Genomic DNA, 27726 nt, shown 5'->3' with positions numbered 1-27726 from the left:
AAGCTGTGTCCGTTGGCTGTGTGCATAAGCAATTTCATATCTTTTGTTGTCTAACCTTTATATTGGGCTTAACATATATATACCTAACATATATCTTAATAAACAATACCTTATTCTTTAGTTTTTCACAGGCATGATTGTAAAGGAAATTTTGCTGTAACCGAAACTATGATCTAACTACAGGGGAGCTGATCTTCAGAACCCAGAGATATTATTGTACTGACCCCCTTAAGAATATCATACAACTTGTGTGTAGGTGCTCTCATTTTTATAAGTGCATTTGCAGAGCACTGGGGATGAGAAGCTATAGAGATCTGTAAAAGATTGGCTGAAATGGGAGCCGGTCAAGACAAGGAAATTCTGAAGAAAAGCCCATTGGGTTACATTTTGGCACATTGGAAAGAACTGAGAGGATCTTCTGGGGCCTCTGTAAACAAGAAAACGTTGGTAAAATATTGTAACCAATGCTGACCTTCATACACTTTAGAAGATCAGGAAAAATGACCTAAAATGGAACTTTGAATTATTATACATTGTTATAATTAATGTTGTTTTTGAGGTGACAAGGAAAATGGAATGAAGTAATGTATGCAGATATGACAGAGTGCAAAATTAATATACCTCTTCCTGATCCCTTAATTTTGACTTTAGAAAAGGACAGGAAAAACTAAAAGCTAAAGAGATGTTGTTCAGATTGTGATACTAGGGAAAGATGTTAAGAAGTTAAGATGTTAAAAGGAGGAAGCTCGAGCAGCTCCTGTGTTTGAGCATGGGATGGGTGCCGGGGTAGGCAAACAGATGGAAACAGACATGTTGATAGATGGGACTGAAGGGTTGATGGATAAATGTGGACTGGGAGTAAAGGAGGAAACATGGAAAGTGGATAAAAAGAAAGCGGTTGCTTTAAAACTGGTGGAGAAGGAATGTTGAACAGAGGTGGGGGAGTAGGCTCTTCTGTGGAACCGGATCTGTGTGTGTGCTATGAGGAATCTGGACCCTGGAAGTGAGACTGCCTGGAGGGGAGTGCCATGGGGCGGCTGCAGTGAATGGATTAGAACTAGAATTACATAAAAGCTGAAAAGAAGAGAGTTTATCCCCTCGTTGGGAGGGACCATTTCTTGTTCTTTTAACTACAGAAACGGCAATAAGAACTGCTGAAAAAGGGTGGACACATGCGTCATGAGTAAAAGGACCCATAAAAGGAAAATTGTGACTGAACCCGGAGACACCAAGCTGACCCTCTAGAGGACTTGGATAAGTAACTGAGAGAATTCATATTGACTCCTGTAAATCTGATATGAGAAATGAAGATATAGTTGAAATTATTTTAAGAAACCATAGGATAAGGGCCAGTACTAGTCCATGCCCTCCTATATGCAAACACTGCAATTTGTATATTAGACCTAAGTGTCCCAATTGTTTGAAGCATATTATTACTCATAGGAGAGACCATGAACAATTTTTGAGAAATCAATTACAGTTCTTTTTGCATTCAGTGTGAAATTACCACCTCGTTGGAACAGTTGTTGTGGGTCAAATACTACTGTCATAGTAGCCGACGGGGAATATACCTTTAACCTACCAGAGAGGGCAAGACCAGAGGGAATAGGTGCTGCAGCTGAAAAGGTCTGCCGAGGGCTGCAACCCCTGGGGCTGTGACCGCTGAGCACTATGATCCTGACCGGACCTCTTTTGGTGTCGGTTCTGATAGGAAACATATGGGAAAGTGCCGTGGCTTTTAAAAATCTTCACAACAACTGTAGTTGAATGTATTACCACAACTAGATGAGGGAGAATAACCTCTAAAACCTTGGTATATCACACTGTTTATGAATGCAAAGGAACAAAGATAGGCAGTTGCATATATAATCAAACCCAGTATGAATTGTGTCAGGAAAAACAAGCAAAACTGTGTGTTATGATCCAAAGGAACTTCCAACCTTGTATTGGGTAGAAATGAGAACAAATTTAGAAGAAGGGAAATTAATTGGAATAAGTGAAGTTATAACCAATTTGAGTACCTCACTGCCAATGATTTTTGATGCATGTGATATTATAGATGAGGATTTAGATACTAATTGTGGAAGTTTAGAATGGAGGCAGTACTATAGTAGCCAACCAAAATATATTTGCCCAGGTGGATACCAATGTCACATAAATCCTGATGATGTACCCAGTCAAACAGCTAGGTATCAGTCATCACACCTCTGTGGAAGAAAAGGATGGTCTTGTGTATGCTGGAATACTGCAGGCTGGGGATATGACTGTCAATGTAAGACTCTATGAGGTTTAATAGCAGGAATAGCCATACAACCCGTGCCTGCAAGCTAGTAAATTTAACTGAAATTTAACTGGAAAATTGGAAAAAAAAACAAACAAACAAAAAAAAACCCTAAAATTGGACTTAAAATATATGGAACTGGAAAAAGACCCAAATGTAATTATTAGTATTAAGATCAAAGAAAATATAGAGAGTCAATACAACTTTATTTATTATTCAATTCTTTTTATAATGAAATGGAAACTGGAGTCCAATATGCCGCGGCCAGGTGGAGGGGAGAAAACACCGATACGATGTAGGTTCACAAAATGCTCCATTTATTGATTACAAGGCTGCTCTTAATATACTGTCTTACACGCGATCACGCATTACTTGATTGGCTGCTTCACTCTGCCCACGAGGGATACACGCTCCCCTTTACCTCTCCTGATTGGTTTCACACCTTCGCTTCAGCTTAGCGTTACATCATGCTTCTGGCATCTTGTTATTGCATTCCTGTTTTGCTGATCTTGACGCTTCTTCTTCTTTTAGCCTGGGGTCAGAGGTTCACTTTCTCACAGCTTGCTGCAAGCCTGTTAAAGCGCCCATGCTCGACCCCCAACACCAATATGAAATTCTCACAGCTGCTAAAAAAAAAAAAAAAAAAAATCTCTTTGTAAATCTTGCTGAAAATATATCTAAAGCATTGAATGTAACTAACTGCTATGTTTGTGGGGGAACTAACCAGGGAAAGAGATGGGCCTGGGAGGCAATGGAGAGTAATATAAGCGACCCTACAATCTGGAAAAATCGAAAAGGAAACAAAAGGAGACAACAATGGATCTTGCAAATGGGTATAATCGGAAAAAGTTGTTGGCAAAAATTTAGAAAATGGTGTAAAACCAATAGGAAATTTACTTTGTGAAGGGGGTTATATGTGGAAGAGAGCAAGGAAAGACTGGGGAAGATGGGGAAATCCCATAGAAATAAATCACCAATTCAGTAACTGGACTAATGGAACTAACATACCAAACAGTTGCCTACTCCAAATGGATATTATTGAATCTGTGGTAAAATAACTTTTGCATTTTTACCCCAAAATTGGACAGGTTCATGTATATTAGGAATGATCAGACCTAATTTCTTCTTATTAAGGAGAAAACAATATAAAAGAGAGCTACAAAAATGGAAAGACAATGAGTGGCTGTTATAAATTGAGACCACAACGGATCATAATCCAATTAGAATTTTATTAATTATAGCAAGTAGAATATGAGCAAAGACAGCGCTGGACGGCAGGGGAGTCTGCGCTCCGCCTACTGCCGTGCTGAGCAGTTCAAAAAGCCCTCCCTTATACATCTTTTACTTCCGTGTTCATGACGTAGTTGAGGTACTCTGCGCATGCTTCAGCTGTTGCTAGGGGGTCGACCTCTGCCTCCCGGTGGTCGGTGAGGCCGAAGTAAGAAGTCTTCCTCCTTTGTTCCATAGTTGACCCTTCATTTATGTCCTTATATGGAGTGGTTTGTCTTATTTCTGCCAGTTCCTGGAACATCTTGCAAGCCAGTTTCTGTAACACCTTGTGGTCATCTTATGTTTGCATAAACGGTTTCTGGTTTAATTGGTGTAAGCGATTGCGGTTATCTTATCTTGCATAAACTGTGTCCGTTAACTGTGTGCATAAGCAATTTCATATCTTTTGTTGTCTAACCTTTATATTGGGCTTAACATATATACTTAACATATATCTTAATAAACAATACCTTATTCTTTAGTTTTTCACAATCCCCCCTTTTTCTTTTTATCCTATTATTGTTTATTAGATGCTGCTTTCATTCTCAGCACTGCAAATAAACCTTTTTCCACAATCCCAACATTTATCAGAACACTCACAGGGTAATACCTCACAATTACAATCAGTGTAGCCCCTACGTGACATAATATATTCACAACAATCTTCATCCTCATCAATAGATACACTCTTATAATTTGCCCCAGACCTCATAGTTAAAATAAGCAGTTTAGCTATGTCAAATCGTTCCCTAATAAAGTGTAAAATATAGCATAATATACAAGGCCCAAATATAAGTCCCAAAATCAACATGATAAGCAGTCCTGCTAAAGTGGACAACAAAGTGGTTAGCCAAGGTGAAACATTAAACCAGTTTTCATACCATGACCTGCCCGCCTCACGATCTTTCTTACGTTGATCTAACCTTTTCCGGAGTTCAGACATGGTGTCCTGGACTACTCCAGTATGGTCAGCAAAAGAACAACATTCTTCATTGAGAGCTACACATAACCCTCCTTCTTTTAAGAACAATAGATCTAATCCTAAACAGCAATCACTAAGATTAAATTTTCCACAGACCACTCCTTCTTGAGCCAACAGGCAATCTAAAACCACACGATTCTGATATATTGCAGTTTTCATTTTAGTATTTTGCTTTGCAATTAATCCTAATACATTTTCTGTTTTATTTACTACTATTTCTACCACAGTTTGTGACCTTATAATTCTATTCAACATCCATATAGGAGTTCTGTATCCCCAGGATGCATCTTCAGCCCAAGTTGCCAAATCATAATAGATTATTCATTCAGGTGGCCACTCGTTGTCTTTCCATTTTGTAGCTCTCTTTTATATTGTTTTCTCCTTAATAAGAAGAAAATAGGTCTGATCATTCCTAATATACATGAACCTGTTCAATTTTGGGGTAAAAATGCAAAAGTTATTTTACCACAGATTCAATAATATTCATTTGGAGTAGGCCAACTGTTTGGTATGTTAGTTCCATTAGTCCAGTTACTGAATTGGTGATTTATTTCTATGGGATTTCCCCATCTTCCCCAGTCTTTCTTTGCTCTCTTCCACATATAACCCCCTTCACAAAGTAAATTTCCTATTGGTTTTACACCATTTTCTAAATTTTTCCAACAACTTTTTCAGATTATATCCGTTTGCAAGATCCATTGTTGTCTCCTTTTGTTTCCTTTTCGATTTTTCCAGATTGTAGGGTCGCTTGTATTACTCTCCATTGCCTCCCAGGCCCATCTTTTTCCCTGGTTAGTTACCCTACAAACATAACAGTTAGTTACATTCAATGCTTTAGATATATTTTCACCAAGATTTACAAGGAGATTTTTAGCAACTGTGAGAATTTCATATTGGACTCCAGTTTTGTTTTTTTTTTTGTTTGGTTTTTTTTTTTTTTTTTTTTTTTTTTTTTCTTAATACTAATAATCACAGCTGGGTCTTCCCCAGTTCCATATATTTTAAGTCCAAATTTATTTTTTTGGTTATGTTTGATTTTTTTTTTTTTTTTTTTTTTTTTTTTTTTTAAAATCTATGTGAGTTAAATTTATTGGATTGCAGGCACGGGTTGTACAGTTATTGTTTGTTTGCATTCTTGCTATTGAAGCTTGTAAAGTCTTACATTGATAATCACATCCCTAGCCTGCAGTATCCCAGCATACACAAGACCATCCTTTTCTTCCACAGAGGTGTGATGACTGATACCTAGCTGTTTGATTAGGTACATAATCAGGATTTATATGACATTGGTATCCACCTGGGCAAATATATTTTGGTTGGCTACTGTAGTACTGCCTCCATTCTAGACTTCCACAATTAGTATCTAAATCCTCATCTATAATATCATATGCATCAAAAATCATTGGCAGTGAGGTACTCAAATTGGTTATAACTTCACTTGTTCCAATTAATTTCCCTTCTTCTGAATTTGTTCTCATTTCTACCCCAATACAAGGTTGGAAGTTCCTTTGGATCATAACACACAGTTTTGCTTGTTTTTCCTGACACAATTCATACTGGGTTTGATTATATATGCAACTGCCTATCTTTGTTCCTTTGCATTCATAAACAGTGTGATATACCAAGGTTTTAGAGGTTATTCTCCTTCATCTAGTTGTGGTAATACATTCAACTATAGTTGTTGTGAATGTTTTTAAAAGCCACCGCATCTTCTCATATGGTTCCTATCAGAACCGACACCAAAAGAGGTCCGGTCAGGATCATAGTGCTCAGCGGTCACAGCCCCAGGGGTTGCAGCCCTCGGCAGACCTTTTCAGCTGCAGCACCGACTCCCTCCGGTCTTGCCCTCTCTGGTAGGTTAAAGGTATATTCCCCGTCGGCTACTATGACAGTAGTATTTGACCCACAACAACTGTTCCAACGAGGTGGTAATTTCACACTGAATGCAAAAAGAACTGTAATTGATTTCTCAAAAATTGTTCATGGTCTCTCCTATGAGTAATAATATGCTTCAAACAATTGGGACACTTAGGTCTAATATACAAATTGCAGTGTTTGCATATAGGAGGACATGGACTAATACTGGCCCTTATCCTATGGTTTCTTAAAATAATTTCAACTATATCTTCATTTCCCATATCAGATTTACAGGAGTCAATATGAATTCTCTCAGTTACTTATCCAAGTCCTCTAGAGGGTCAGCTTGGCGTCTCTGGGTTCAGTCACAACTTTCCATTCCTTTATGGGTCCTTTTACTCGAGACGCATGTGTCCACCTTTTTTCAGCAGCTCTTATCGCCGTTTCTGTAGTTAAAAGAACAAGAAATGGTCCCTCCCAACGAGGGGATAAACTCTCTTCTTTTCAGCTTTTATGTAATTCTAGTTCTAATTTATTCACTGCAGCAGCCCCATGGCACTCCCCTCCAGGGCAGTCTCACTTCCAGGGTCCAGATTCCTCATAACACACACAGATCCGGTTCCACAGAAAAGCCTACTCCCCCACCTCTGTTCAACATTCCTTCTCCACCAGTTTTAAAGCAACCGCTTTCTTTTTATCCACTTTCCATGTTTCCTCCTTTACTCCCAGTCCACATTTATCCAACAACCCTTCAGTCCCATCTGTCAACATGTCTGTTTCCATTTGTTTGCCTATCCCGGCACCCATTCCATGCTCAAACACAGGAGCTGCTCGAGCTTCCTCCTTTTAACATCTTAACTTCTTAACATCTTTCCCCAGTATCACAATCTGAACAACATCTCTTTAGCTTTTAGTTTTTCCTGTCCTTTTCCAAATCCAAACTTAAGGGATCAGGAAGAGGTATATTAATTTTGCACTCTGTCATATCTGCATACATTACTTCATTCCATTTTCCTTATCACCTCAAAAACAACATTAATTATAACAATGTATAATAATTCAAAGTTCCATTTTAGGTAATTTTTCCTGATCTTCTAAAGTGTATGAAGGTCAGCATTGGTTATAATATTTTACCAACGTTTTCTTGTTTACAGAGGCCCCAGAAGACCCTCTCAGTTCTTTCCAATGTGCCAAAATGTAACCCAATGGGCTTTTCTTCAGAATTTCCTTGTCTTGACCGGCTCCCATTTCAGCCAATCTTTTACAAATCTCTATAGCTTCTCTTTCCCAATACTCTGCAAATGCACTTATGAAAATGAGAGCACCTACACACAAGTTGTATGATATTCTTAAGGGGGTCAGTACAATAATATCTCTGGGTTCTGAAGATCGGCTCCCCTGTTGTTAGATCATAGTTTCAGTTACAGCAACATTTCCTTTGCAATCATGCCTCTTCAAATTTTCTTTGATACTTTTTTTTTTTTTTTTTTTTTTTTTTTTTTACAAACCCTTTCCCAATTTTTCTTTTTAACCTCCCAGAACTTTTGTGGCTTTTTCCACAAAATAATCATTTTATTTCTGTTCTCAGAGAATTACCGATTGGGTATCTATAATTTAATGGCTGTACACACACAAGAAGATGCACAGGACAGAAAAAAAGCAGCGAGAGGGGCAGCCGGACACTCCCCCTCCGCCCTTTTCTAAGCTGCTCACAGACAGGACACACACAGGGTTACACAGACAGGACAGCGGGAGGGCAGCCAGTCCCCCGCTCACAGACAGGACAGCAGGAGGGCAGCCAGGCCCCTGCTCACAGACAGGACACATAGGTGCAAAAAAATATAGACGCTTCGTCCGTCTCCGGCCGCTCTCCTCGCGGAGACACGGAACCGCGGATTGGGACTCCACACTCGCTTTGTAGCTATGCTACGTCTCAGTCACACAGAAACACAAAGTTACACATGGGATCCCTCACTCACACTATGGTTCCGCTTACTCTCCTCACGGTTCTCAGAATCTGAGATACAGCAGAAACCTGGTGGGTTCGCTTACCCTTCACCTGCCCCCCTAGCAGGTCCGTCCTGGCTCCCAAAACTTGGGATACAGCGAAAACCTGGGCTCACCCGATCCGTCTATACATATGTATTATCTATCCCCGCTTTGTATTATAATGAGCCAGAAGGTCCTTTGCACTTGCGCAGTGCCCCTTCTGATCATGGGCAGGGGTTTCAGGATGAAGTAAATGAGTCTCCCTCTTTTTAACCTTTACACCTTTTAATCTCCAGACATGGACTTAGGGTTAGTCGGCGCCCAGTCTGCTTCTCCTGCCGCTTATTAATAGGACCAAACACCTGTGTTTTTGTCATGGTCTTAAGGCTTGATCGCCCAGTCTGCCTCTCCCGGCTTATCAGCAGGACCTTTCATCTGCTTTTGTCAATAGAATTAGCATCTGCTTCTTCCCCTCCAGCAGTAATCAATGCCTTGGCAAGATGGCAATGGCAGGTATTTAGGACAGACAATACTTTTGTTTAAGCATAGGAATTCCTTTAACTCCATTATACAATTTCTCTGTATTACCTCCCTGTACATTGGTTACCCGTGTATCAGTTCCCCTTTTTTTCTATAAAGTGAGTAAATTCTTTTACTCTATTATTTATGACAGACCTATCCATGTTACCTGGAGAAGGCCTTGGTTAAGTATATCTCTGAACCATCCAGTAACTCCTTATCCAATCCACTTCCAACAATTTTAAGCTTTTGCATATTCTCCTGCAGTTTTCCCAGCTTAGTATGGATTGATTCAGAATGGTCAGATTACTTTCATGCAGCACATACCTTTGAAATCCTCAAAACCTTTTCTGCAAGACACCCACTATACCTTGTAGGATTCAGACCATCAGATGTCTGCTGCCTAAAAAACAAAACTTTTTCTACGAGACACCCACTGTGTCTTGCAGGATCCTAACTACAAGATGCCCACTGCCTCCTGTGATTGTAAACCATAGGACGCCCGCTGCCTCTTGTGCATAAAACCTTTTTGTACAAGACACCCACTGTGTCTTGCGGACCCAAATATCGGGTCGAAATTTTTTTTTTTTTTTTTTTTTTTTTTTTCCATACTTCCATACAGTAATGGACCATTTTTTTCCTTACTCTTTTTTCCTTCCTGGGACGGCTGAATGTCCCAGTACTTTATCATTAACCCCAGGGGACCGTCCGGTGGTGCATCCGGTGGGCTGCTCCCTGCTTTATTCTTAGGATCTCTCCTTGGATCCTTTTCTGTGTTATAATTACGACTCTTACTCTGACCCATTGTCTTACTCCGGGGACCTCTACCTGGGCCCCCGGGACTGGGACCTCTACTGGGACCCGTCTTCCCTCCCCATATCTTAGTACAATATTCTATCATTTTTTGCTTATCTTTCCCTAGGGTTTCAGGGAAATCTCTCCAATTATCTAAGGGGTATTCATGTGAGTCGAAGGCTTGCTGCCCTTCGCCCCCCATCTTCTGGAATATCCACAAATATACACTCACTCGCTCCCCCTTGTTCCTGGCCCAGTCCCTCGCGGGAGATGGAAAACGCAGTACTTAAGGGTCCACACTCGCTTGGTTCAGTATATCGAACCTCTCATTCGTTATATTCCAGGAAACCCAATCCCGCCCGAACGGCAAACCTGCGAACAATTTCGCCGCGGACAATTCCGCTCTGCGAATTTCGCAAAATACTTACGCGTCCTGAGTCTTCGTCCGGACTCCCGTGCACAGAATTTTTATGGGATTTTACCGGTTTTTCCTTTGCTCATTATTCTAGAATTTAGGTTCGTCGGTAAGGTTGAGGTAGGCTGTTGGTCGCGGGGCCGCGAAATGTCGCGGGGCGCCTCCCCAGAGGACCAAAGCTCACCATTCCTTATCCGAGTCACGGCACCAGAAATTGTTATAAATTGAGACCACAACGGATCATAATCCAATTAGAATTTTATTAATTATAGCAAGTAGAATATGAGCAAAGACAGCGCTGGACGGCAGGGGAGTCTGCGCTCCGCCTACTGCCGTGCTGAGCAGTTCAAAAAGCCCTCCCTTATACATCTTTTACTTCCGTGTTCATGACGTAGTTGAGGTACTCTGCGCATGCTTCAGCTGTTGCTAGGGGGTCGACCTCTGCCTCCCGGTGGTCGGTGAGGCCGAAGTAAGAAGTCTTCCTCCTTTGTCCCATAGTTGACCCTTCATTTATGTCCTTATATGGAGTGGTTTGTCTTATTTCTGCCAGTTCCTGGAACATCTTGCAAGCCAGTTTCTGTAACACCTTGTGGTCATCTTATGTTTGCATAAACGGTTTCTGGTTTAATTGGTGTAAGCGATTGCGGTTATCTTATCTTGCATAAACTGTGTCCGTTAACTGTGTGCATAAGCAATTTCATATCTTTTGTTGTCTAACCTTTATATTGGGCTTAACATATATATACCTAACATATATCTTAATAAACAATACCTTATTCTTTAGTTTTTCACAGTGGCCATCTGAATGAATAATCTATTATGATTTGACAACTTGGGCAGAAGATGCATCCTGGGGATACAGGACTCCTATATGTATGTCGAATAAGAATTATAAGGTCACAAACTGTGGTAGAAATAGTAGTAAATAAAACAGAAAATGTATTAGGATTAATTGCAAAGCAAAATACTAAAATGAAAACTACAATATATCAGAATCGTGTGGTTTTAGATTGCCTGTTGGCTCAAGAAGGAGTGGTCTGTGGAAAATTTAATCTTAGTGATTGCTGTTTAGGATTAGATCTATTGTTCTTAAAAGAAGGAGGGTTATGTGTAGCTCTCAATGAAGAATGTTGTTCTTTGGCTGACCATACTGGAGTAGTCCAGGACACCATGTCTGAACTCCGGAAAAGGTTAGATCAACGTAAAAAAGATCGTGAGGTGGGCAGGTCATGGTATGAAAACTGATTTAATGTTTCACCTTGGCTAACCACTTTGTTGTCCACTTTAGCAGGACTGCTTATCATGTTGATTTTGGGACTTATATTTGGGCCTTGTATATTACACTATATTTTACGCTTTATTAGGGAACGATTTGACATAGCTAAACTGCTTATTTTAACTATGAGGTCTGGGGCAAATTATAAAAGTGTATCTATTGATGAGGATGAAGATTGTTGTGAATATATTATGTCACGTAGGGGCTACACTGATTGTAATTGTGAGGTATTACCCTGTGAGTGTTCTGATAAATGTTGGGATTGTGGAAAAAGGTTTATTTGCAGTGCTGAGAATGAAAGCAGCATCTAATAAACAATAATAGGATAAAAAGAAAAAGGGGGGATTGTGAAAAACTAAAGAATAAGGTATTGTTTATTAAGATATATGTTAAGTATATATGTTAAGCCCAATATAAAGGTTAGGCAACAGAAGATATGAAATTGCTTATGCACACAGCCAACGGACACAGCTTATGCAAGACAAGATAACCACAATCGCTTACACCAATTAAACCAGAGACCGTTTATGCAAACATAAGATGACCACAAGGTGTTACAGAAACTGGCTTGCAAGATGTTCCAGGAACTGGCAGAAATAAGACAAACCACTCCATATAAGGACATAAATGAAGGGTCAACTATGGGACAAAGGAGGAAGACTTCTTACTTCAGCCTCACCGACCACCGGGAGGCAGAGGTCGACCCCCTAGCAACAGCTGAAGCATGCGCAGAGTACCTCAACTACGTCATGAACACGGAAGTAAAAGATGTATAAGGGAGGGCTTTTTGAACTGCTCAGTACGGCAGTAGGCGGAGCGCAGACTCCCCTGCCGTCCAGCGCTGTCTTTGCTCATATTCTACTTCCTATAATTAATAAAATTTTAATTGGATTATGATCCGTTGTGGTTTCAATTTATAACAATGAATATGTCTGTGACTAGTGGAATTGTGAAAGTATATAAACCTGTAACAAGCACTAATCATGTGCGCCTCTGGCTATGGTCACGCGCCCAGCACTGTTTGCTTTTGCTTTATTGACTTTGTCCCTTAATAAAACCTCGTTATCTTGTTTAGAGAAGTGAATTCGTATTTCACAGAACTAACTGCAGGGATGTAACTAATGAGAAAACTTCCCTCTTCTCCTATAGTTTGTACTCTAAAAAAGCTACTCTACTAGCGCAGGAAGTTAGTAGGCGCTGCAGCCCGAGCAAACGCCGCGGTACGCGCTACGGAGCGCGGAAAGGCCCAGTTCCTTCGGCCAAACGCGCCATCGCTCCGTGCTCTCTAATCGAAATGGCGCCTTTTGCCGGGGCGGACTGCCAGGGTGCTTTGCAATAGCACAGTGCATGTCGATAGACGTCATTTTGTCTTAATGGCCTACAGGAAATTTGGCTTTCACAATGTGAGACACTAGCAAAAGGAGGGGAGGGGAGAGAGAGGAATAATTACGCCTCCTCCGCCTTCGAGACCCTCCCATCCGCACCGCGGCGGCGCTGGGTGCTGCAGGGGGAAAAGGAGGGTCGGAACTATTTTAAAACCTATTTTTGAACTTGATCTAATTTATCAACAAGTGCAGAGTGGGTGCTACCTTAATTGTAACAGAGGAGTCAAGAAATGTGAGAAACGTGCCCTATGTTACTTATTTGGAAGCTGAAAATTTATGCCTAGTTGAAAACACCTGGGGAAATACTACATCAGACAATGACAGTGATTAAAATCAACTTCCCCCCCTTCCACCTTCCCATCGTCCCTTTTCCTCTTTTTTTTTTTTTTTTTCTGTAAGTCTCTGTAAGGATATGATAGTGGCCTGATCTTCCCCAACAACGAACCATTATCCCTGGGCTGGGCCGCGCGGGACTCCCGCCCCGACTGCTTTCCGCTGCATGTAGAGGCTGTGCGGATGGCGGGGCTGAGGAGCCTAATTTCATTTTCAAGGGTTGTGTTTTATTTTATTCGGGCGGGGAGGAAGAGAGATAATAAATCTGGAGACCCGCCATCAAAAGGGCAGGGGGAAGTGGGGAGAGTTAGCTAATTTTCATAGCAAAATTCGCTGGGGCGACAGCAAAGGGCTGAGCTGATTGTAGCCTAATCCTCTGCTCTGCAGGCATTTACAAAACTCTGACCAAGAATTCGCTATTTTTCCTTCTCCCTTCCCTCTGTTATTTAGAGACTAAATTATTGCTTTTCTTCTCATAACAGCCTCTGCAGTTTCATTTTAAGGCTTTTATTTTTCTCTCACACGCATCCACAGATACAAACAAAATAAATAGAAAAGGAAACGGCAAAAACGGGGGGGGGGAGAGGAGCTTTAAAAACAATAATAAGAATCATAGCAGGATCTGCGGAGCAAAAATAGTAATAAAAGCAAAAAGCTGAGCTCATCACACGCAAACCCAACAGAGCCCAAAGCCAAACGGGGGCTCACGCATATTTTTCATGTTCAAGGTAAGTTATATGACGGCGGCTCCGCCATGCCGTGCATCGCATTGTACCGCGCTATCGCTTTCTCCCAATTCCCTTTTTTTTTTTTTTAAGTGCTTTTTCAAACTAACTTGGCTCTTAGCTCTGGAGGAGAAGCAGCGGAGGGGTGATTTGTTGTTTGTTTGGGGGGGGGTTTGTTGTTGTTGTTTTTTTTTTTTTTAAAGCTATAGGACACGTTTGCAACCGTCCAGCTTTGACAGTGCCGTGTTTCTGTATGTTTGGGTTTGCTCCGCTCCAGCATGGGCAACGTCTGCGGAGCCCCGCGGCCCGGGGTGCCCGCGCTGCCGCCGCGGCTCTGAAGACAACGTCCAAGCTCCAGCGCGGTGGAGATAGTGCGGCTCTCTCCGCGGTCTTGCATGGTACAGTGGAGCCGCGGGGGTCGGGCGGGCGGGGCGCGGGGGCTGGCGGTGGGGCGGCTCGGCACAAAGGGAAGGCAGGCGACAATGGTGAGCGGCGCGTATGGAAAACACGGGCGAGCTGTGAAAGAAACTGCCGCCAGTAAGAGTGTAAGACTTGGTTTGGGGTAGATTTCAAACCACTCTAGGCTGTAGTTTGCATTTCTGCTCCTACATGCGATGTGGCACACTTCTGCAAAATTAATACATTAATCTGCTCACCAGCAGTGGCTGCTCGGAAAATGTGCAGGAGCAGGGATTCGTGGCTGGCTTTTTGGTTTTGTTTGTATTTTTCTTTTTTTTTTTCTTGCATTCATCTAAGACATCTCTCGTTATATTGGAATAAGTAAATGACGCCATGTTGTGGGATTTGTTTCCGCTTTTTTATTTGTTTGGTTTGGGGTTTGGTTTTGTTGGTTGTTAGTTTGTTTTTTGTGGCTTTTTTTTGTGGGGTTTTTTGTTGTTGAATTTTACCTTTGGGCACACAGTGTGTTTTAAGAGAAAGGCAGAAGTTGAGTCACCGGATGCGTTGCTTGCTGGTGATTTCCTCAGACATCACGCCTGGAAAGGGGTTTGGGTGACGTGAAACTTGGGCTAAATCGGCTGGAGATAGGTGGGTTGGAAAGGGGAGGTAAAGCTTTTTTTTTTTTTTTTTTTTTATTTTTCCGAGGGAGCTCCCCCACCTCCACAGTAAAAGTTTTGGGCACCATCTCCTATGTCACTCGGCCTAGTGCTGAGGGAAGCAGCGGGGAGGTGTGTGCACAAATATTTACGGACTTTCACTGTTGGAGCCATGGAGCCCGTGGTTTGCAGCCCCCCCTTCGCCCCGCTTTGTTTGTAGGTCCGGTTCACGGCGTGAGGGGTTGTCTCCGTGTGTCTCCGGAGGCAGACCGGAGCGGTCGCCATCCCTGGCTGTGTAGAGACAGAGGTAATTGCTGGGTCTGCAGCCGCCGTGTTGTCCGGTCGCGCCGGCTCTCATGCTGGATGACTCCTGCAGCCGGTAACCACCCCGAGGTGCTGGGCTGCGGAGGGAGCCCATCCCAGAGCTCTCCTGGGCCTGCTGGCATGGGAATGGAGGTTGCAGGGGGAGGGGGAAGCGGGGATGAGAACGGCTTCCCACCTCCCGCCTTCGGTCTGGGAACAGTCCCGGGGAGTGTGAGCCGGAGTGAAGCACGGAATCAGACTCTATAACTGAGAGTTATAAAGCAGGTATGTTTATTACTGCGCCGGGTGCAAGGGGGATCGCTCCTCCTAACTTGCACACCGAGGGGTTAAGCAAGCAGATATTTATTATACACAAACATGCATATTCATTAGGTTCCCGAGAGTTCGGTGGGGATATTACAATTAGTTTAGGTACTCATTATCATAAGCGCCCTTTGGGCGCTTGCGCACTGCCCTCCGATGGTCTTCAAGATGAAGTAAGCAGTCTTCCTCAGGGTGCACTTTTCACCTTTGGCACAGTTGGGTGCCCCAGTAATCACAAATTAGCTGAAACCAACCGTGTCTGTAGGTTTCTGATAGCTGGCAAAGGTTTAGAACAGTGTGACCTTTGTACGAAATTTATTGCAAGCAGAACAGGATGGGCAGACAAGGAGTATCCGAAGCTAGCAGATGTTTGGGAATCAGTCTCTAAACTAACTGATAATTAGAAGGATGGTCACTCATTAGAAGGATGGAAAGAAATAATTCACTCTTGTCAGTAAGACTACTGAATTCTGTTATCACACCACAGACTTACAACACAAACATTGTTCTCTATCTTGGACCTAAGTTAAAAGTATCTTAACCCTATGTTTTCCAGGCACTTGCTTTCCTTATATCAGGAGGAACAAGATGCCTCATGACAGGTCCTTAAACCTGCCATTCTTAGCTCATGTCCTAAATGTGAGTGAAGAATTAAACAGCACAAGCGAATAATAGCATTATCTTCAATTGATTTTTATCCTGGCAACAATTAAACTTAAGAAACAAATCTCTTTTACATCCTTAATTGGTCTTGTTTCCCATCTGTAGTCTTTTAAGTGCCTGCTCCTTGATTTAACTTTGTTCCTCCTTCCCAGCTGCCTCCCTTTTCATTCTCCCTTTTTTTCCTTCCCCTTTCCAGCTTGCTGCTGATTTCTTCTCTGCAGCCTTTCACCTCCCTCTGCATGGTTTATTCCTGCTGTATTTTCCCAACATCAAGAGCACTATTGGTTACCATGGCCCTGAGCTGTGTGCAGAGGTGGGAAAGCTTCCTCTGCCCAAAAGTTCTTACACTTTTGAAGCCTTTCTTTTAGTAGGATCTGAAATGTATCATCTAGAGTGTGTATTAAATGAACAGTATTCCTGAAGGCTTTAGAGCAAGAAAGGCAACACCCTGGAAAATTCTGCAGTCTTTCAGCATTCTCAGCCCTAGTGTTATAGCCCTGGGCACGGAGCTGAATGGAGCTCTTACAACTGCCTTCTGTTTACATTTTATGGTTAAAATGACAGCTTAGCAAAGAAGCAACTTCATGGAGAAACGATTCAGTGAAATCATCTCAAGCTGTAGCAGCATAGCTAGTTTTATCACCCCTAGGGAGCTGAACAACTGTGAGCACAATGGGACACAAAATCATTGTGTATGTAAATGAGCATGGCATTGTGATTATTTCACTTTGCATGGGCAAATAGTTTTTACAAGCAGTACTTCCACAGTTAGCTTAGGCAGAAAAAAATAAGCTAGCTCTGAAAGACCTTTGTGTGTAATGTTGGAAAAACTAAATATTCACGTAATTTGGGAATCAGGCTCTTGATTTTGCCTTCAGCAGGTTCCTGTGTTACTTATTAGAGCTTGGTTATTGCCTGTGCCACTAGTTGGGATGTTGTATCCTGTTGTAGGCGACTGAGGAGCAAGGATTATTTTACATGGTTTAATAAATGAAGTTTGTTAGTGTTTCTACAATATTTACCCTTAAGGTTTTAATTTCCACATCAGTATTAGAAAATATGTGCATAAAGACTTTTGCTGGATAAATACATTCAGGATTTTGCTTTGTGCATTGTCCTGGGTTTAGCAGTAGCAGTCATTTTTTTTTCTCCTTCTTAGTAGCTGGTGCAGCTCTGTGGTTTTGACTTTCAGCCTGGGAACAGCGCTGATAACACCAATGTTTTTAGTTACTGTTCAAATGTTTAGACTGGCCATAGGACTTTGTGAGTCTCATGCTCTGTCAAGGAGGAGGGGAAGCCAGGAGGAAGCAGAGACAGGACACCTGACCCAAACTAGACAAAGAGGTATTCCATACCATAGCACATCATGCCTGGGAGATAACTGGGAGTTACCCAGAAGGGCCCTCTGTTCTCGGTTGGGCTTGTTTCGGCGGGTGGTATCGTATTCTCTTCCCTTGTTATTTCTCCTATCATTATTATTATTGGTGGTGGTAACAGTAATGATTTGTGTTATACGTTAGTTACTGGACTGTTCTTATCTCAACCTCTGGGAGTTACATTCTTTCAATTTTCCCCATCCCTCTGGGAGCGGGGGGCGGGGGGGGGGAGGAAAGAAGGGGGGGGGAGTAGAAACTGTGTGTCTGACTGTGTTTAAATCACAACATGTATAAACTAAGTACATTACTTAGTGTGATGAATTTTAGCTGCTTTTCATATTAAAAAGAGGAAGGAGTCATTAGAAATAGGGTTACAGTACCATAAGAAATAGGGAGTGTTTTTTTGTTTTTTTTTTTCTTTTTGAGCAATACGAGTGTTTTCAGTGACCTTTAAGCAGTGCTTAGCAGTTATGACCCCTGATAATTTGCTCATACAAAAATTGCCAAATTCCACAATTTAAAAATGTTAAATGCATTTTTTTTAATGTGAAATAAGAGCTCACTCCTCTAATTAAGATAACAGGGGTTTCTTGAGGGACAAAGTTAATGGGCACGTGACCATAGCCAGAGGGGCACTGATTAGCATTTCTTACAAGTTTATATACTTTGACTGTTGCATTAGTCATATACATATTCATAATTCCCACGTACAGGCAGAGAATCATGGAATCATAGAATAGTTAGGGTTGGAAAGAACCTTAAGATCATCTAGTTCCAACCCCCCTGCCATGGGCAGGGACACCTCACACTAAACCATATCACCCAAGGCTTCATCCAACCTGGCCTTGAACACTGCCAGGGATGGAGCATTCACAACTTCCCTGGGCAACCCATTCCAGTATCTCACCATCCTAACAGTAAATAATGTTATTCTTATATCCAATCTAAACCTCTGCTGTTTAAGTTTTAACCCGTCACCTCTTGTCCTATCACTACAGTCCCTAATGAATAGTCCCTCTCCAGCATCCCTATAGGCCCCCTTCAGATACTGGAAGGCTGCTATGAGGTCTCCATGCAGCCTTCTCTTCTCCAGGCTGAACAGCCCCAACTTTCTCAGCCTGTCTTCATATGGGAGGTGCTCCAGTCCCCTGATCATCCTCGTGGCCTCCTCTGGACTTGTTCTAATAGTTCCATGTCCTTTTTACGTTGAGGGCACCAGAACTGCACACAATGCTCCAAGTGAGGTCTGACGAGAGCAGAGTAAAGGAGCAGGATCACCTCCTTTGACCTGCTGGTCATGCTCCTTTTGATGCAGCCCAGAATATGATTGGCTTTCTGGCTTCTGCGAGTGCACACTGCTGGCTCATGTACATTTTCTTATTGACCAACACCCCCAAGTCCTTCTCAGCAGGTCTTCACTGAATTTCCTTTTTGCCCAACCTGTAGCTGTGCCTGGGATTGCTCCCACCCAGGTGTAGGACCTTGCACTTGGCATGGTTAAACTTCATGAGGTTGGCATCAGCCCACCTCACAAATGTGTCAAGGTCCCTCTGAATGGCATTCCTTCCCTCCAGCATATCAACAGAACCACACAGCTTGGTGTCATCGGCAAACTTGCTGAGGGCACGCTCAATTCCATTGTCCATGTCACTGACAAAGATCTTAAACAAGACCGGTCCCAACACCAATCCCTGAGGGACACCACTTATTACTGGTTTCCAGCTGGCCATTGAGCCGTTGACCACAACTCTGCGTGTGGCCATCACGCCAGTTCTTTATCCACCGAGTGGTCCACCTATCAAATTGATGTCTCTCCAATTTAGAGACAAGGATGTCATGTGGGACTGCGTCGAAGGCTTTGCACAAGTCCAGGTAGATGACGTCAACTGCTCCACCCCTGTCCATCACTTTTGTAGCCCCATCATAGAAGGCCACCAAACTGGTCAGGCAGGATTTCCCCCTAGTAAAGCCATGCTGGCTGTCACCAAGCACCTTGTTGTTTTTCATGTGCCCTAGCATGACTTCCAGAAGAATCTGCTCCCAGATTTTGCCAGGCACAGAGGTAAGACTGACTGCTCTGTAATTCCCCAGGTCATCCATTTTCCCCTTCTTGAAAATGGGGGTTATATTTCCCTTTCTCCAGTCATCAGGAACTTCACCTGACTGCCATGATTTTTCAAATATGATGGCCAGTGGCTTTGCAACTTCATTCGCCAGCTCCTTCAGGACCCGCAGATGGATTTCATCAGGTCCCATGGACTTGTGTACGTTCAGGTTTTTAAGATGGTCTCAAACCAGTTCCTCATGTACAGTGGACCCAAGGTCTAGGTTTTCACAGTCCCGGCGTCTGCCTTCCAAGCCTTGGGTGCTGCGGTCTGAGCCTTTGCCAGTGAAGACCGAGGCAAAGAAGCCGTTCAGAACCTCAGCCTTCTCCAAGTCCTGTGGAGCCAGTTCTCTCAAAAGCTTCCAGAGGCGCCTACATTGTCCTTAGTCTGTTTTTTAGCCGCTACATACCTATAAAATCCCTTCTAGTTTTCTTTAAAATCCCTAGCCAAATTTAGCTCCAATTGGGCCTTAGCTTTCCTAACTTGGTCCCTAACTACCCTGACAACAACCCTGTATTCATCCCAGGCCACCTGTCCTTGCTTCCACCTTTTATAAGCCTCTTTTTTCCTGTGAATTTTTCTCCGCAGCTCCTTATCCATCTAATGGGGTCTCCTGGCCCTCCTGCTGCACTTCCTTCTAGTTGGGATGCAACATTCCTGAGCTTGTAGTAGGTGATCCTTGAATATTAACCAAGAGTCTTGGGCCACCCTGCCCTCTAGGGCTATATCCCATGGAACCTTGCTAAGCAGGTTCCTGAAGATGCCAAAATCTTCTCTCTTGAAGACTAGGGCAGTGAGCTTGCCTGATTGTGATTGTGGGCAGGGGTCTTGAGGATGAAGTAAACAGTTTTCCTCATGTGGGCAGGGGTCTTCAAGATGAAGTAAGCAGTCTTCCTCGTGGTGTACTTTGCATCTTTGGTACAGTTAGATGCTCAAACCATGACACAGGGGGATCAGGCAGCGGGGGGGGGTGAGTCCCGTGGCCGTTCCCGACCCTCCGGCGGCCGAGAGTGTCCCCCGGAAGTCGCCCGCCAACCCCCAGCAGGATGCAGGAGACTACGCAGCACTTCCCAGCAAGGCAGAGGAGGAACCGAGTCCTGCCGCCGTTCCGAACCCCGCAGCATCCGAGAATATTCCCCGGAAGTCACCCGCCGAGCCCCAGCAGGATACAGGAGACCAGGCAGCACTTCCCAGCAAGGCAGAGGAGGAAGATCCAGACTTGGGAGAAGAGAAGCTGGTGGTGGGAGAACTGGCAAGCAGGGCAGCTACATCAGCCCCAGTGACAAGTGCAGCAGCAGCAGCTGAGAGTTCTGATGGTTTTGAATGGCTTTTGGGTGCCCTTGGGACCTGCCTTCTGATTGTGATAGGGATCAGCATGGTGGCACACACACAGAGTGTGTTCTATCCACGGCCATTTTGTCTGATCCCAAAAGTTAAGCAGAGTCAGGTGTGGGTCTTGTCTAAGGTTAGACAAGTACATAGAAGCACCAATAGACTGTCCCCAAGGCTGGACAGTCATGAGTGGCAGGGCATGTGGGACAGTATGGCCAGGTATCTGATCCACTGGGCCCCTCCAGTGCTTTGGAAGCATTGGAGGTGGAAGGCAGCTGTGTGGAGTCCCCAGCAGCAGCTGTAGAACTGCTGAAGGGGACGGTGAATAATTTTGAGCCTGGTGGGCCCAGATACTTCAGGCTATCAGTCCAGAGATGCAACATAGAGATGTCTCATGATCGAGGGGTGGACTTAAGAGTGATTGTGTATTGAAAATGTGGGATCTGGGCATGACGTGAATGGTATGGAATAAGGGGTGGATAATGTCATGGTTTGAGCATGTTTTGAGGGTGTTTTTTGTTCAAGGTTTTTTTTTCCAGCCAGGTGGGAGGGGAGTCCGGGAGGAAGGAGAGACAGGACACCTGACCCAGGCTAGCCGATGAGGTATTCCATACCATAGCACGTGATACCCAGGATGCATACTGGGAAAGAGAAGGCTGGAGGGGGGAGCTGTGGAGGAAAATGGAGGAGGGAGCACATGGTGCTCGGCCAGGCAGGGTGGAGTGAGTTATGGGTCGGTGGCTGGTGGGGTGTTGTATTCTTTTCACTTGCTGTTTGCTGTATCATTATTATTTGTAGTAGTAAATGGCAGTAGGGGTTTTGTGTTATGCCTTAGCAATTAAACCGTTCTTATCTCAATCCGTGGGGGCTACATTCTTTGGATTCTCCTTCCTAACTCTCCGGGAGTTGGGGGACTTGGTTTAAACCACGACACCCTGTAATCACAGAACTAGCTGAAACCAGTCTTATCTGCGATTTTTCTGATAGCTGGCAAAGATTTAGAACAGTGTGATCTTTGTGCAAAATTTATTGCACGCAAGATAGGATGGGCAGACAAGGAGTATGTTAAGCTAGCAGATGTTTGAGAGCCTCTGTTTCTAAACTGAGAAGTAGAAGGATGGTGTGAAGTAATTCATTCATGTTTAATGGGGCCACTAAAGTCTCACCACAGACTTACAACCCAAATATTGTTCTTTATCTTCAACTTAAGTTAAGCTGAAAGTACTTTAACCCTATGTTTTCTAGGCACTACATTTCTTCATAGCAAGCCCCCCCCTTACCTTTACAAGTTCTTTTGCTTTGTGTCTCCATTTTGCTCAAGAGTTCTGGCTTTTTTCAACTTGTCTAATCTTGTGTCTTTAGCGAGCTTTGTGAACCTCTTGATAGGTGGACTACTCGGTGGATAAAGAACTGGCTGGAACTAGATGATCTTAAGGTCCTTTCCAACCCTAACTGTTCTATGATTCTATATAGTTATATCCACATAGCAACACCTATGATTTGCAAAAGCCAATACATTTATGTTTATCACAATATGAATCCTTTCCAACTGGGGGAAAAGCCTGTGCTTTGTTTCCCCTTCTCCTCCCCTCCCCCAGAAAGGCAGTGGCACCCTCAGTAAGTGCAAAAAGAAATAAAAGTTTGAGAACTATTTTAGGTTTCCAATGATTTTTCTATAATTAATTTTTTTCAACACATGCTCTAGGTGAGAGATGCCAAAAGCAGAGGATTGTTCAAAAGGTCCCTCCAGTGAATAGTATAAATTAAATATCTACTGTGAGTATGGCCTCACTGAGAATCTCAGACTCTCTACAGATCAAGGAATTTACTGATATACTAACATTAAACACAATCCTGAGATAGCAGCAACATTTAAATATGCACAAATAGATTCTGATCACTTGATCTTTAGCTATCTGCATATTTTAAAAGTGAAGTCTGTATTTCAAGGTAAATGGTTAAATGTAAGATGGGTTTACAGAGGACTGGAAGTCCTTTGATTTCATTTGGAAATTGTAGCAAGGGGTGCAGATAAGCCGTAATTAGGCACTTGTTTTGTGAAACTACTTGAGATTTATTTCTAAGGCAGCTCTGTACCATGCAAGGTCTGCACCTTTATAATAAGTGATAATGGTTGGGGTCTGAAAAGATAGGGTTGATATTCAGTCTGGATCTTCTGACCCTCTCATTTAAGTGAAGGAGTAGAGAGTAAACATGGGTTTACAGTGCTCTTTGTTAAGGAAAAACAGAAAAACAACCAAAAACCTTTGTCTGTGTTGGCAGACAGATGAGGCACCCACAGATTAGTAAGCACATCACTAAAATACTTGTAGGTACATGCATACTAATTTGTTTTTAAAAGTTTGTTCTATTATTTATGCTATATGACATATTTACTTGAAGATTGCCCACAGCAGGCTCTTGTGGGAAACAGGAAAGCAATGTCTTCAGTCATGAAAGGATTCAATCACTTTCCTTGAAGGTGGTGCTATAGTAAAAATGTTAATGCCCAATTTTGCATCATCTGACACAGAAGTGCTAAGGCAGAGTTGGTATTTGCTTCATGTTCAGTGCAGATGTCTATCCAACTTCTGAAGAGGAAAGGATGTAGATTCATAATGAGGTGATATAGTTCTGTGCTTGGTTAGCTTAGGAGCTAACCAAGATGAAATACAGTAAATGGAGATGTTGCAGTGACTTTGTGAAGCTGTCCAGATGTATTAACATTTCCTAATCTCTTTATATACAGTTCAGATTTATTTTTTTTACAAAGAATGTTGCTAATTTTATGTTCATCTAGTGGCATGGGCATCTTGACATCTTGTGCAAATGCAAAATACAGCTAAGAGAAAGGTGAGACCAGCTTTAAATTTTAAGGCAGATTGTCAAAGTAATGGGAGAGAAATGGGAATTCACTTTGCCACGCTGCATGTAAAGTGCTTGTCAGATGCAAGGAAGAGCCTGGGTGCTTAGTAGCATGCTTGCAGAACAAAATACCAAGAAAATTAGATTATATTCAAAAATGTCTTCAGCTATAATGTTTTGCATATGTTACTTTACCCATAAGGGGGAGAAGGGATGGATAGTTTCTTAAAACTTTATAAAAGTGTTTTTTTTCTGTTTGACATGTATGCCCTCTGTACCAATTTAACTGAAATCAGCTTTGAGACACATGTTTCATGCAGGATAAGCTGTGCTTTTCTTCCAGAAGAGAACTGAAGAATTTTCTTTTGCTATGGTTATCCTGTTCATTTTTAAGACATTTTAGGTTTGTTTTTTTTTTTTTTGTACATCTGCTGAAGACCTTTGTACTCAATTCAGAAATTTCACTCTTTTTTTTTTTCAAGTATTTTCAGGGCAGTAAACATTAGGTGGATTGTTGAATTTGTAATTTCATATGCCAGATTGTACAGTGCTTTTTTGCCTTGAAAGCATGGGTCAGTTTATTTATCTTTCTGTTTTCACTACTTCCATGAATTAATTGCTTTCAGTTTGAAAGCTTATTAGTTCTTTATATTCAATATTAAGGCTTAACTGAAAATTATCCATTTATTTCACAATTATTGAAAATAAACCAGAAAATTGATCTTAGTTTGATATGAAATTTGCTACATGTATAAACTAAATGCCTTAGGTACTGAGGAATTCACTAATTTAGAGGTGTCTTGTTACTGAGACAAACTTGTAAAACCCCCTGATTCCCAGTTCACAAACTGGTTATTTGTCAGGGGATATTTCACATCTAACACATAAGCCCATGACCTTTAATTAGAATTTTGCAATTTGTTTTATGCTCCTTGAGGCTGACACCCTGAATTTTTTTTCTTGATTTCTTATTGCTAATAAGCATCTTTCTCTTCTCCTCTGGTACTTTGAAGAAAATTATGCAAATACACATAATTACGGTGGTGGCAATAATTTGTTAACTGAATATGCGATCAGGCAGATGCAAAAATGATCTGATTAGATCTGTAATCACACTGGAAAGAAAGGTAACACTGACAAATTTAAGAGAAACTGTTCTTTTTTGTCTTCCTTTTGCAGGAGGGAAGAAGCATGTCCCGTCTGTCTCTAACACAATCCCCAGTTTCTCCTCTGGCTGCTCAAGGAATTCCTCTCCCAGCACAGCTCACCAAGTCAAACGCTCCTGTGCACATCGATGTAGGAGGACACATGTATACCAGCAGCCTAGCTACCTTGACAAAGTACCCAGACTCCAGGTAAGACCTTGGTGTTTTCAGGCTCGTTACCCATTTCTGTTCATTGCATGGAGAGAGGCATATACCTGTGAGGAATATTTCAATGTGAAATAAAATTTATTATATATTCACCACTTATGAATAATTCAGTTTCTGATTTATACAGTAACTTCACTGGGGTACTACAGGAAAAAAAAGCCTGTAAAATGTGTGTATTATTTAGAGAGTCTTATTCATTTTCTCTCAATGTCTTCTGTGCTCTGTTGATGCATTTGAAGCATCTGTTGGCGTGCTGCTCTAGATTATTTCCAACTGTACCAAGCAACTTATTTCTTTCAGATTTAGGGGGAAAACAAAAGAAAATATTTTTTTCCTTCTTTAAGAAAACTGTGGCTTTGTTATACTTGGACTCATGGATGCTTCTGTTGGCCTGCCAAAATCCTAACCCCAGCTGTGTGCCTCAGTGGTCATTTCCTTTGGGCTGTGGCCACCCAGCCAACTTCCTCTGTCTGCTCATAGCTGCAGACTGGATTGAATCTTTGCATGCTCAAAGGTAGCTGATTTGTGCTGGACAGGTTGGTGACACATCTGGCCAGTGTTATCTCAGATTAGACTCCATATATGCCCTGTTATGAATAGATGTGGTGTGAGAGCGGGATCCTGGACAGCATCAGCCCCATGCTGGTAATGTGGAAGGGACTGCTGCATTAAGGGCTAAAGAAAATTAATGTGAGCAGTATATTAAGACCTACCTGATTTTGATTTACAGTTATGATCACTAAACCAGTTCAACTTTTCATCATTTAGACTGCTTATTTTTCAGAAAGGCAAGTGTCTCATATGTAACACCAAGAAACTGTGGATGTGCAGTGTCAGGGTGCCCAGAACACTAGTTAAAGGACTCCAAACCAAGCCAGAGCAGCAGCTTTTGCTGCCAGAGGTTTTGCTACCTGCATGCCCAGTATTTTCATGAAGGACAGGTTTGGGGTTCCCAAGCAATAAATGACATTTATGGAGACACCTTGAAATGCCTCTGATGTCATAAAGCATGTGGCTATGATTTCATTGCAAGGAAAGGGAGCTGCTGAAATTCTATATGGAAAAGAAACAATTTCTAAAATACCTATATTTTATGGTCAGGCCAAAACAATATGAATTTCCTGGACAATGCCTGTTTTATGATGTCTGTGTGGTACTACTTTAATCATGGAGAAGAAAACTGTTCAATGGGGAGAGATTTATAACAGAAGCAGACAAATGTTTTATAGTATCAAAAAATACAGAGAAGATTCATCAGTACTTGTAATAGGGTAGCACATCTGTTTCCACATTTTTAAAATATCACTGCTGATGCTATTTTTAAAATATGCCCCACAGCGGACTTACTGAAAATTTCGGTTATGGAAGTTTTGGGAGAATATACATAAATTCAAAGATTTTATTTAAAAATAATAGAGTACTGATCTAAAACCTTCCCTTTGATAAGTAACAAGAGTATTTCTTCAGATTTGATATTTTGTTTAAACCAAAAGGATGAAACTATGACCAGAGCTCATGTGCTGCCTGATATTTTGCCATGTTCCCTCTTTCATTTGTACTGCTGTGTTATCTCATAAGGCTTGAATGCTTTTTCAGCTGCTCAAACTTCAGTTCTCACTGGAGTAAAAGCTTGAAGGACAAAACCTGTAGATGACATTTTCATAGCAAAAAATAAACCTTTCTAAGTATCCCAAGTAGGATTATTGCTAGGTATATTATGAAGTTATTATGAAGGATACATCTTAATCTATTACATTTCCCCTTATAGAATCATAGAATAGTTAGGATTGGAAAGGACCTTAATATCATCTAGTTCCATCCCCCCTGCCATGGGCAGGGACACCTCACACAGGGGCAGGTGATCCTGCCCCTTCACTCTGCTCTCATGAGACCTCACTTGGAGTACTGTGTGCAGGTCTGGTGTCCTCAACATAAAAAGGACATGGAACTGTTAGAACAAATCCAGAGGAGGGCCACGAGGATGATCAGGGGAATGGAGCACCTCCCATATGAAGACAGGCTGAGAAAGTTGGGGCTGTTCAGCCTGGAGAAGAGGAAGCTGTGTGGAGACAGAGCAGCCTTCCAGTATCTGAAGGGGGCCTATAGGGATGCTGGTGAGGGGCTCTTCATTAGGGACTGTAGTGACAGGACAAGGGGTGATGGGTTCAAACTTAAACAGGGGAAGTTTAGATTGGCTATAAGGAAGAAATTCTTTACTGTGAGGGTGGTGAGGTACTGGAATGGGTTGCCCATGGAAGTTGTGAATGCTCCATCCCTGGTGGTGTTCAAAGCTAGGTTGGAAGAAGCCTTGGGTGATATGGTTTAGTGTGAGGTGTCCCTGCCCATGGCAGGGGGGTTGGAACTAGATGATCTTAAGGTCCTTTCCAACCCTAAGTATTCTATGATTCTATGAAAAGATGTAAGCATATGCTGAAATGCTTTGCTAAATCATAGCCCCAGTGACATAATATAGTTTGTGCTCACTAAAATTGAAAGCTGTGGGA

At 42.3% G+C, this 27726-nt stretch overlaps 1 protein-coding gene across 3 annotated transcripts in view; it reads left to right on the top strand.

The window, feature by feature from the left end:
- The first annotated feature begins 13736 nt into the window (after nucleotides 1–13736).
- The window catches only part of LOC117438187 (BTB/POZ domain-containing protein kctd15-like), a 55468-nt gene continuing 41478 nt past the window's right edge, over nucleotides 13737–27726 (top strand). Inside the window, exons 1-2 of one of the 3 annotated variants that reach the window (XM_034073659.1) lie at nucleotides 13737–13829; nucleotides 25029–25204. In XM_034073659.1, the coding sequence (XP_033929550.1) occupies nucleotides 13821–13829; nucleotides 25029–25204 (185 nt within the window). In that variant the 5' untranslated portion in view covers nucleotides 13737–13820. Of the gene's footprint in view, nucleotides 13830–14331; nucleotides 14372–15003; nucleotides 15189–25028; nucleotides 25205–27726 lie in introns of those variants that run through there. The other 2 variants (XM_034073661.1, XM_034073660.1) reach the window with 2 other exon arrangements.

Source organism: Melopsittacus undulatus (assembly GCF_012275295.1).
Source record: "Melopsittacus undulatus isolate bMelUnd1 chromosome W unlocalized genomic scaffold, bMelUnd1.mat.Z SUPER_W_unloc_1, whole genome shotgun sequence".
Lineage (NCBI taxonomy): Eukaryota > Metazoa > Chordata > Aves > Psittaciformes > Psittaculidae > Melopsittacus > Melopsittacus undulatus.
Note: the sequence above shows the minus strand (reverse complement) of the source record. Positions and strands in the feature narration are given on the sequence as shown.